The 12,015-nt window shown below is 37.3% G+C and overlaps 2 protein-coding genes across 2 annotated transcripts; both read right to left on the bottom strand.

Moving 5' to 3' along the window:
• Positions 1 to 4,494: 4,494 nt before the first annotated feature.
• hoxd9a (homeobox D9a) lies at positions 4,495 to 6,300 on the bottom strand. Its single transcript, XM_056234519.1, has 2 exons — positions 5,075 to 6,300; positions 4,495 to 4,747 (listed from the first exon to the last, which is right to left on the bottom strand). Exons 1-2 carry the CDS (start codon positions 5,610 to 5,612, stop codon positions 4,506 to 4,508), a joined length of 780 nt encoding a protein of 259 aa, XP_056090494.1. The 5' UTR covers positions 5,613 to 6,300; the 3' UTR covers positions 4,495 to 4,505.
• Positions 6,301 to 7,354: 1,054 nt separating this feature from the next.
• Positions 7,355 to 10,466, bottom strand: hoxd10a (homeobox D10a). The gene is made up of 2 exons (XM_056234526.1): positions 8,846 to 10,466; positions 7,355 to 8,135 (listed from the first exon to the last, which is right to left on the bottom strand). The coding sequence occupies exons 1-2, from the start codon at positions 9,564 to 9,566 to the stop codon at positions 7,861 to 7,863; spliced, it is 996 nt and encodes a 331-aa protein (XP_056090501.1). The 5' UTR covers positions 9,567 to 10,466; the 3' UTR covers positions 7,355 to 7,860.
• Positions 10,467 to 12,015: the final 1,549 nt, after the last annotated feature.

The raw sequence follows: 12,015 nt of genomic DNA, 5'->3' as shown, positions 1-12,015 counted from the left end.
GATAACACTGTGTATTTTGGATTTGTAGCCTTTAAGCCACAGAATGCAATGGAAAAGTCGCTTGGGAAATCAGGAAAAGGGGTCACGAAGACGTTTGCGTCCTGCACATGACCAGTGGCATCCAATGACCGTCGAAACAGGCTCATTAAAACATCAATTGCAAAGCTGTAAATTGTCTTCTAACAAAAAGGAATCTGGGCTGCCGAAAAAGCCTCTAGTTTTTTGCGCATAATGACTGAGCCAGCTGCACTTCCTCAGCAAAGAAAATACAGTCAGACATCTGTGTGTGTGTGTGTGTGTGTGTGTGTGCGTGCGTGCGTGCGTGCGTGAGAGAGATAGCAAGAGAGAGAGAGTGAGAGAGAGAGAATGAGAGAGAAACAGAGAAATTACAAACACGTTAAAACATTCTTAATATGCTTTTTCGAATAAGTAAAATAATTCAAATTAATTTACATTAAAATAAGCCTAGCTAAAAACTGAAACTGACCTAATTAGTTACAAAAACATGTTTCCAAAACAAGAACCGTCGAAAAATAAAAATAAATGACAATTATACGTGCTAGTCTAACTCAAGTCTGAGTTAATGCGCACAATACATTTTATTAGATGTGAATACGTAAAAAATGCATTTCGAATCGATGGGAAACTAAATACATATGAAATGCCTTATTTTTTATTAAAATAGAATAATAGCCTAGTAATTGATCATTAACCTATACATTTTATAAACAGCAATAATGCACGATTCTGAATAATGGTTCTCACAATTTGCTTTGAGCAAAACGATCTACGAACAAATGAACAATAGATTCAGAATTCTAGATAATTTGTCGGTGTTTGAAATTTAAACACATTTGCCACTTTTTGCTTGTGGGTCAAAACGACTGATAGCCTCGAAGCAATTCAGTGGACGGAGTTTTACAATAGACAACACATCACCAATAAATAGCGATTTTATAGTTTATGACTTTTTTTTACCGCAAATAATAGGCTAGCCTATAGGCCTAATGAAAAATATTAATAAATCACTTTATTCGTGGCTGATAATGCGAAATCAAATAACACTCTCAAAAATAAGTAGGCGAGGTTGTAATATACATTCATTATTGGTCGGTATTTTTAATCTAAATTAGCTTATTGACCTTATTTGGACACATCAGATAAAAGTTGCCATTTTTAACGCGTGAGATGCCATTTGCCAGGCAATTTAATGCAAAAATAGCATGCCTGCATAAATAGGCTACATGCTTCTGAACATGATTTCCATATATGGACAGACATATCTCTTTCATAAATGTATCATTGTAATTTAGCATTGAATGGCTATAACGAGGAGGTATGGAGAGGTGGTGGTGGTGGGGGGGGGGGGGGGGGGGGGGGGAGGGGGGGGATCTTAAAAGGGAATGCCTTCATAATCAAAGTAATCTGAAAACAGATTTTATGGTAGACAACCTTGAAGTTTCATCCAAGGGAACATCTGAGAGACGGGGGCGAGCGCTGATTTAGGTATACTGGTTCCGAGCCAGTATCACTACTGGACGATTAACAGGCTCGGTGTTGTAGCGACCCGGTCGGCCTCTCGCAGTGTCGTAAAGACCCGCTGTCTGTGAAAGTTATCGTGTGCGTAAAATAAAGAGAGGTCGCAGTGACACGTAATTCCAGCAGGATTCTCGCCTGATAACTGGCGCTCTGTGTCTGGACTTCCCAAACATATGAAATGATTGCATCAGTGCAAATACGCCATCGCATGCCTACCGTTCAGCATCTTGTGGAAATGTTGATCCGCAGGAGAAAATACTTTGCCCACTGGTCGACAAAGTGAGAACTGATGGTGTCAGATCTTATTAATGCCAGTGGAATCAGATATGATTAAGAGCTGCTGTTATTGAATAGTGTAGCCTGTTTGCTGAACAGGCCCAGAGCCAAATCCATCGGTCAGGGTTTCTCCTGCATGACCCCTAAACACGCTTGCTTTTAGTTGTAGCGCACATGACAGACAGGGAGGGAGAGGAAGGAGAGGGAAATTAGATTAACTGTAGCCTGTGTTTTTCTCTTTTTCCGTTTGGGGTTAGCGAAAGTCTTGTTCGACATATGTGTTTACATTAGGCCTATTTGCATTTATTAATTTAGGCTACTGCTACTACTACTACTACTACTAATAATAATAATAATAATAATTAATAAGATGTTTGCACTATTTTGTTGAAACATGAAGTACCGACAGGCTTTTATATACAAAACCATCTCCCAATAATTCAACATGTAGCTAATATTTCAGATATAACAATAAATCAACAAATATTTAAAACTACATTAAGTTTTTAGTTGTTTTGTAACAGAGGCATGAATAGCCTATATATAGGCCTATTATTTATACGCTATAACAACACAAAACAAGCATAGGCTTAATAGGAGTGTTTATGTTTGTCGTGCGTGCGTGCTTAAAACAAATAAAATTGCTTTGTTACATTAATTGCTGTATGTTGTGTTGAGTAAAGCTTCCATTTTTACTTTTCATTTCTAAATGGCCTGGACTGTTCTGATTTTCCTCCTGATGATTCATGTTGCATTGTATATTCATTCGAAAGGAAAGAAACATTAGGTCAAAGAGAAAGAAGAAATAAGCTGTAGAAAACTCGCTTAACATTTTAACTCTTTTAGCTCAATCGTTATGGGTCATTAATAAACCATAGGCCTATTCAGAACGTTTTATCCGTTTAGCCAAAACTGAGCTAAAACTGAAATATATTTGCACACACAGTGCTCCATGCTGGGATACATGGAGCTGTCCACATTCCTTTGTTCTTGTCCTTTTCTCAACCCAACATCTATTCAGGACCCTGTAAAGTGCTATAGATGCACCTTTAAAACTGGGAGAACTGAGCGCATATGTTTGTCCCGAAATATGAACTCACCGGAAGAAAATGAATTTAGATACTTGGATTATCGTGTTTTAATTCTGATGAAGCTCATGTTAGTAAGTGTGCACGGGCACATACAGTCCTTTATTTTCACAGAACAACTATGCCCTCTAGTGGCAATAATGCACACCCCTGATTCATTTAGCAAAATAGCGGGATGCGTTCGTGTTTCTTTTTTTTGCATTCGCGTTTCAAGGCATGTCTATACACTTTGACGCCTATCTGTTAATAATCTAAAATGAGTGTTGCAACGAATGCATGACTGAAATTAATTACGTTGATAATCCCTGCTGCATTTTATTGTGACATCAAAAACTATTGTCAGCTTTAAGGTTTGTGGAAACCTTAGGAGTGGAAATGCATTTCGAGAATAAACGTGACTTTCAGAGTAGGCCTACTGGGGGGTCGATGCCGCTTTAGTCTCACAATCAATACATCGACCAGACGCCCCGCAAAAAGTGTCTACGTTTTTGTGTGCAAGTACAGACACAAAGACACAGTGAGGTTAGTTTCAAAGAGAAGAGCAATAACAGGCCTATACCATAAACTCATTTAGACCAGACGTCTAGCTCTTCTATAGCTTTATTGGACCCAATTTCTTCCTGCTCTAAAGCAATTCTTGGTACAGGTTTGACGATAAATTGGGGTTCCTTGCAACACCTTTTTCTAATCATAAACTTTTCTTTCTGCAATATTCTCTAACAATGAACCTCTAGTTTGTGTTCAGCATGAAAGAAAATGAGGCTGATCGCATATCCCTGAAATGTAAAATATCAGTACATAAGCATGTCGAACTTGAAATTTATTTGTAAAAATTGGTCTAAAAAGGAAACATATTATCACAGTAAGTGCACGAGTTGAGTATTCAACAAAGCTTGTCTACACCCAAATTCACTATACAGCACTGAAGACAATTGAGCTTCACTGTGACCAAAATAAAAGACATAAAATAGACCAAAAAGGAGTTCGTTTTACTTATATAATTTAGACCTTTTGATGCATCTAACACGCCAACAAAAGCTTCAACGAGAAATACACTATTTTAGTAAGGAGAAAGTCGAAATAAGGGATTGAATACACGATGTCCAATTTAAAAAGAAAGAAATTAAAGGCACAGTAAATTATTCACGTGGCTGCATGAGGGTGAAGAGGTTTTGCATGCATTATGGACAAAGATGTAAAGATCAGCAGATTAAGAACTATCAGATCACGGACCATATCCTAATTTCCTAAGACATTATTATTATGAGTAATGATAAGTAACCACTGACGCTGAATTTTACTGTGCAAAATAAAAAAAAATGAATTCTTAGATCTTGAAAGAAATACTGCATGGTTCTGGGAAATGGATTTTAGGGCGTTTTAAGCCAAATGTAACTATTTTAGAAATCGTTGTGAAATACCCATTCATTTGAAGTCACTCAAATAATTATTTTGACTCAGAATATATATATATAATTAAATATAATGCCAATTCAATCTTGAGTAGCTCAACAAAACAAAAAAAATCACAAAAGTTGTATCCTAATCCAAGCATATGTTAAAGGGACGCACATTAGCTGCTGAGTTGAAGCACGCTTTGCACTAAGGATCTTTACCGCTCCTCTCTCGGTTCATCTTCTTCATTTTCATTCTTCTGTTCTGAAACCAGATTTTAACCTGCCGCTCTGTTAAACTGAGGATTCGAGCGACTTCATAGCGACGATCCCTCGTTAAATACATGTTATAAAGGAACTCCTTTTCCAATTCCAGAGTCTGATATTTTGTATACGGACAACGTTTCTTTCTTGTTGATCTCGCATGGATCCAGTTTGCAGCAGGGTTGCCTGAAAAGAAAGAAACAAGCTAAAGAAAGCATAATAATAATAATGACAATGTGAAAAGAAAACCATGCACATAAGCTTAACTTCCACAAGAAAGGTCATGACCATATCAGAAACGGAGGTATACGGTCATATTTAACCATTCAAATTTTGTGTAATTGGTGTTAAACATTAGTGTGAATGCAATGATTTCCAAAGTTTATTTTTTTTAATGGCCACTACACCGATGAAGGCCAGTGGTAAGAGCCCGGACACTTTTATAGGTTTGTAAAACCTCCAGTTTAGGACAGTTCGACAGTTGTAAATCACAGGGCAATTCATTTTACTTACTTGGGTCAAGTTGTTGTTGTTGCTGTTTTTCGTCTTTAGGTTCGCCGTGGCTCGAAGTATCATTTTCAACTCTTTCTTCAGTAGTTTTGTCTACGGATACAGCGCTGCCGCGAAACTCGGGAACCACCGGCGTCTCTGCTTCAAACGCGGCGCTTTCGGTCCTTTTCGAGGGTAAACTTTCAGTCTTTGTACCGCTGAGCCGAGTGTTGGAGTGGAACCCCGATAAAGAGATATGGTTCGCGACTGGCTCTATCCAGGAGCGGACGTATCTGTTGTCAGAAAGATGGGTCTGGTGGACGTATGGATGGTAAATCCCGGACACTGCAGCAGGAGAGGGCTGATGAACCGAGGACCAGGACGCTGGGAACACGGCTGACTTGGGAGCGAAGCTGCACGAGGAAAAGTCCGCATTTTCACCCACACCTGACGGCCTCGCGGTGTGTGAACCCTGGACATAACGCGCTCCGTACACATCCTCCGTCTCGTGCCCCATAATAGAGTCCACATAATAGCTACTGAGAGCTGAACTAGTCGACATTTCTGGATCCCTTCGAACACATATAAAACGTTACTCTGTTTCCGAAACCTTGCCTCTGAACAATCATAGTATTTTTGCTGCCTTCATCTTCAGTGATTGGTTGCATGAATCACGTGATCATATTTACTAATACAGAGAGTAAATCAGTCCTCTGATAACGGTATGTTTGATTTTGCACTCTTAAAAAAAGACAAGTTATTTTTATCTGAACTAGAAGTGATATTCTGCATTCATCTTTCTTTAAATTACGCCTGTTTCTTTTTTTTATAACAAGGTCAGATTAATGCACCCTTTTATTTGCACTCACTATTACCTTAACAAACGATTCCAGCCGTGTAAAATCTTGCAAAAATTTCGTCATAAGGTATGTCATAGTCTAGCCTTGTAAAGTATTTTATAGAGTACCGAGTTGCAAGTCCTCGTAAAATAAATGTAATAACATGCTGTAAAACAACGAACCACCACAGCCTCACAGATTCTCATATTTTATAAACTACTTTAGTGTTAAGATCTGTTATGCGGTTTTTGTAAGTTTGATGCTGACTGTAAGGTGTTGTGAGATTGACACAGGAAGAAACATTTGTATATTTTTGGTACTTATTCAAAAGAGAGTCATCGTATTTTATGTGTATCAATAAAGATTTTATGAGGTGCATTTGATTATGTATTAATGTTCCCTTAATAAAACAGACTCTTGGCATTTCAAAGTGTCTTGACCTACGTGTTTATCATTAATAACAATAATAATATAGCAATATTCGGATCTTTTTAGATAACCAATGTAGCTCGAGATTGAATTACTGATGGTAAAAATGTTAATCTACCAAAATAATAGAAGTTTATATATAGATAAAATAGAATAGATCATTTGTGTAAAAAGAGATTCAGTCAAGGGAAATGTAAACACAAGGAAAATATAAAATATAGACTTTACATATTCTTCTTAATTTGAGAAAATAATTTGTGTGAAGAAAACAACGATGTGTTATGGTAGCTATTTGTCGACAAGTTGTCACTGAGAGCTCAGCCGTTACAATTTCGGTCAAAATGATAATCTGTGTTTCCATCTGTGACCACACACTTGAACACATCTGAGCATGTGCCTACAGAGGTGTATGGCATTGTGTTTGTGTGCGCACATTATAGAGAGTGAGTGGGCGATGCTAGAAATACACTTTTTTTAGACGCGTGGAAGGATCGGTATTAAAAGACGAAAATAATTACATCTGCATGACAACAATTAAACAACATGTTATGAATGTATGGGATGACGGACCAAATCGTTTTCACCTATAGTCTACCAAACCTCTATGTGCTTCTGGTTTGCCTGATTTGTATCATAATTTGAGATTTGGGATATTGACGTTGAAGTTTGAAGGTTATAGGGTTACATTTTCGTATTTTGAATTACGTTAAGGTTTTATTTAGAAAAAAAAATGATTTATTTTTTGGGCTTACAAAAACTTTTTTTTTTCAGAACATAACAGTCCATTTTGGTAATCAGAACATGCAATGTCTGTTACATTTTTCAAATAAACGTCAATTGACATGTAGGCTACCCCTATTTGTAAATTAGTTTGTATTTGCTAATTTATCTTTGAAGAAGAAAAAAATATTTATCTTTGTAATTTATCTTTAGGGGTGTGTGTGTGTGTGTGTGTGTGTAAGGGGGAGGGGCGAGACATGTTTTTTATTACGCTGTGGTTTAGAAACGCTATACCAAATATTACACCAAAACACTATTATGACATTATCAATTTATTAGTCCACTGACCACATGCCACAAACATGCACTTATACAGACATATTTAAACATCTATTATACAGAAATCTTTAAACGTAATTATTTTAAATAAATGTACGCTTTCATTGGAGAAAGAATGGGAGATCTTCACTTTCGAATGTGCTTTCATGTCCAAAGTCATGGCTTTTTGGCGCCACATTTTTGCTCTGTTCCCGCTAAAATGAAACTGCTTGGAACAGCCTGTTTCTATAATCTTCTTTTTTAGAAATTAAGACCGTACACCACTTTTATACCCTGTGAAACATATGAAATTACACCAGGCTTCACATTTCAAATGCAATCAAAGATGTAGCAACAAATGACAAGTATTCAGCAACGATCACAACATTGGGACGTGAAAGTAGCCAAAACAATGCACACTGCCCTCATGTCATCATTATACAGGAGAACATAGACTGACCGAAATGAAGGGGATTAGTTTTTGATCTGCACTTGTATGCATGCTCACGAAAAAGTGAGATTGGACGTCAGTTCACGGATACGATTTTCTCTACTCATCTTCTTAAGTTTCATCCTGCGGTTTTGGAACCAGATTTTCACTTGTCTGTCAGTAAGGTTGACGCTTTTGCTTATCTCTAGACGGCGCTCCCGAGTCAGGTACATGTTGAATAAAAATTCTTTTTCTAATTCCAAGGTCTGGTGTTTTGTGTATGGACATCTTTTTTTCCTTCCGCTCTTCGCGGTCAACCAGTTGCTCGTCGGTGTGTCGTTTTTGGATTCTGCGAAAACAAAAGGACAGAATTTCAGAAGACAGAATCAGCCAAACAAACAGGGAAAATAGGACACGTTTTCTTTCTACATAAAAACATAGACGGCATACATTTGTTAAAACGGCTGTCATAATTAAACCAACGTACTGAGTCAAAATATCTATAATTGTCCATGTGGCCCACAAGTTACCAGTATTCAAGTGTTGGTTAATCTCTACAACGTAATTTTATTGAATGCATTTTAATGTTTTGTTTCTGTTGTTTGCGTTTGGTTAACACATGATCTTGTCTTTTTATATATAGCCTAAGCCATTACCTCATGTTATAACCAATGCACTTTTATATGCAGTTTTCTGATACTGCACCAGAAATAGGACTTGACTATTGAGCTCCTCAGTCAGTATCAAATAAATAGCAATGAATGATTTCTACATCAAAAGAACATTCATTCTCGTGCTGAATGGATTAAGTCGCAAATACATTTCACCAATGCTGTTCTTATATTGACCAAAGAAGAATGTCAAGTCACTTGCAACAAAAGGTATTTGATGTTAACGCGCCCTCGCAGCGCCGTTTCCTGTTAGAGCTTTTACTGCAACCTGAGAAAGACTCCCATTAAACATTACGACTTTCGGGCTGTTTGTGTTTTATATTGGGTTTTATGATGCTAGAGCGTTCGCGTTACACCAAGACGCGATTAATCCGTTTATTGTACTCACCTTTGCTTTCTCTGTGTGGCAATTCAGGGCTGGAGACAGACGCCTCAGTTGTGCAATGCTTCTCCTCCAGCGAGCTGAGTTTGGGATCTGGACTCTGCGCCGGGGAAGAGCTCCTTGTGTCCCGATCGAGCGTAAGCTTCTTTTCCACCTCGACAAAGGGCGTTGACTGCGACTTTGGAGTCACCCTGTTCAGCTGCATTAACGTAGTGTTTGGGCTCATCGTCTCGTTGTCATAGTCCGGGTTTTTCGCCGACGCGTAAGTTTGACTTAGTCTAAAATATCCAGGGACCGGGATCTCGGGACTCTCAACGGAACATGATTCGGGGATCAGGTTGGAGTACGCGGGTATCTCAGACGAACTGACCTTTGCTCTCTTGTCGGAGTACATACAACAGTTAGTCTCTTCTTTAATGCTTTGTGAAAATGTGCAGGTGGACATCTGGTTGAGCGGTTGCTCTAATCGGCAGGACCTGCTTGGATCTGCCCAGGTATCAGTTTGAGGTATGTACGAGTGGACGTTCATGCCCATGTTTTGGTGGTTTACTTCCCCCCGTTTGCCAAGAGACGGCAGGAGTCCACAGGTTTGCATTCCATAGGTTCCCATTTCTGCAGTGGCTGGCATGTACATGTTACTGCTGGAATAAAAATCTGTTCTGCACGCCCCAATCAAGGAATCTACCAAAAACGTGTTTGCAGCAGGAGAGCTGTTGGGAAAGGACATTTTGGAGAGTTTCTTTTTTTTAAGAAGCAGAGAAGTGTCCTCTGTAAGCTGACATATCTAGCAAAACAATCCCTGTATAACCAGCGAGTCTCTCTGCAACCACATGACACTCTCACCAATGAAATTTGAAAATGGCCTTGAGACGCAGGCTCTTCCCCGTCACGTGGGCGCATTGACACATGATTTGAAGTTTCAGACGTGGTCAACAGCGACACCTAGAACAAGGACTTGAAATTGGTTTCAAGACTGCCGAAATAACGTTGTTAAATCCATTTCAGGATAACATATAAAATGAAAACTTGCACTCATATATAGGCCTGCTGTTAAACAAAGACCAAGAACAAGGAAAATAATTTATAGCATTTAGCACAGTCTATTTTGTATAGCTACCTTTAATTTCCATTCAAGGTCAAGATAGGAAATGTCTGAAGATTTCTCGTAGTTCACGAGGCAAAATGCAGAGGACTATGCAGAACAAAATGAGCCGGTGGACGCGGGCCTTAACACCGCTGACTCGATTAAGAGTGAAAAACAAAATTGTGATTCATCCTTTCTATGTTTGTTTTTGTCATGAATTATGTTTTAATAGACACAAATGATTTTGCATGTTTTCCACATTGACATTTTTGTTGGACGCAAAGGAAATTCAAATGTTATTACTACTTAATAATTCATGTAATACCTTGATTTTTGTTTGCTGCTATTTTCAAAATTAAATATGATTGTTAAATCATAGCTAGTCAGTGCATTTATCAGGTACACGTTATCAGTCACATTATCATTATAAGATTGTGAGGTATTTGTTTCTATATTTGCAAAATATAGTCTATAGCGCAAGTCAAAGGTTTAAACGGCTTTTCTGTTTTGTGCAATTAATGCAGTTCTTTAATATGAACAGAGTGGAGTTTATCAATTCTTATGCTATTTGTCTTGTAAAATAGGCCGATATACTGTGGTAAACGCATTTACACATTACACATTGTAAACGCACATACACGCTCAGCGAAAACATGTTTTATGCATCATTATAAAATTATTGTGGGAAAAACATGTAGAGTATTCGCAATAACTAAATACGCAACGTTTGCAGAATTTAACAGCATTTATAAAGGATATCATATTATCTCTGCTTAAGAACTGGATACATTGAAAATGCGCAAGGATCATTAAATGATATTGCTATATTTATATGCCGTTGAATAAATAATTTGCAATGTGCTTGTTACAAGTGTGTAATCTATTGTCACAAACCAATAATATCGTCATTATCTACACAAAATTCTAAAATATCAAATTAGCTATAATGAGTCATTAACTATTTTATAGAAATCTTGATTTTAGGTAAATGTAACGGCGCACGGTTTCTTTACATAATTTGGATAAAGCATAAAGACAAAAAAGAACGCATAGGCTTCGCGCTTAATCAGGTTTCCTACTAAAAATAGCAAGCTGACAAATCTTCCAGATAAATAACAAATAAATAAAAAGAATCACTGCAGAGGACTGACATCTGAAAACACACATAACACCAAACAGGTAGGCCAACATAATATTCATATTAGTAGTGTTCACGATTAAACATGTGCAATGATTAAACTATTATGCTAAATGCATAAATTATCTGGGTTATGAAATTATAGGCAAATACTCTAAAAAGCCTATAATTACATCTTCTGAATAGTTTTTGGTTATTTAATTTGTTGGTTCACCTTTATGTGTAATACATACATTTAAAAAAATAAACAATAGATAAACGATGAGAGGATGTAGATGCGGGTACAGTTTAATACATTTCCTAAATAAACTTGGACTAGGCTACTGTTATGATCCATGTATCATTTGAGATATATATATATATATATATATATATATATATATATATATATATATATATATATATATATATATATATTTGCCTGCAGTCTTCCAGCGAACTGTTTAGGCTATATAACAAAGCTAAAATATTGTCAAACCCTTACAAAATCTGTCTGCTATAATCGGTCATAATACGATTGCTAAATTAAGGATAACAACAAAAACGACAAATAATAATAATAATAATGGTGGTGGTGGTTGTGTTAATGTATGGTCTCTTTATCGAAGGGGACGTTTCCAAAAAAGGGGACTGTAAAGAGGCACGCTAACCTCTGAGACTATGAAGAAAATGTTTACTGAAATTGTCTCCAACTATGCAGATGAAGATACCCTCCGTACGTGACTAAAATATATTTTCCCGGTTTTCAGGTTATTCTGAGATATGATGCAACAGGGTAAATCTAATTGAGAATAAGAGTGAATCTCAATAATAACATACCGCCAGTAAACGGGCGTAAAAACATTAGATTAGATCACATAACTCCGCTCAAGATCATAGTCATTGTTTTTGAGGAAAACTACACTTGGATTACACACAGCACCAGGTCCGATCATTGCTGTGAGTTCGCCCTCT

Source organism: Rhinichthys klamathensis, unplaced genomic scaffold (assembly GCF_029890125.1).
Source record: "Rhinichthys klamathensis goyatoka isolate OS25496 unplaced genomic scaffold, OSU_Roscu_1.1 h1tg000397l_1, whole genome shotgun sequence".
Taxonomy (NCBI): domain Eukaryota; kingdom Metazoa; phylum Chordata; class Actinopteri; order Cypriniformes; family Leuciscidae; genus Rhinichthys; species Rhinichthys klamathensis.
This window is presented reverse-complemented; position numbering and strand designations above follow the sequence as displayed.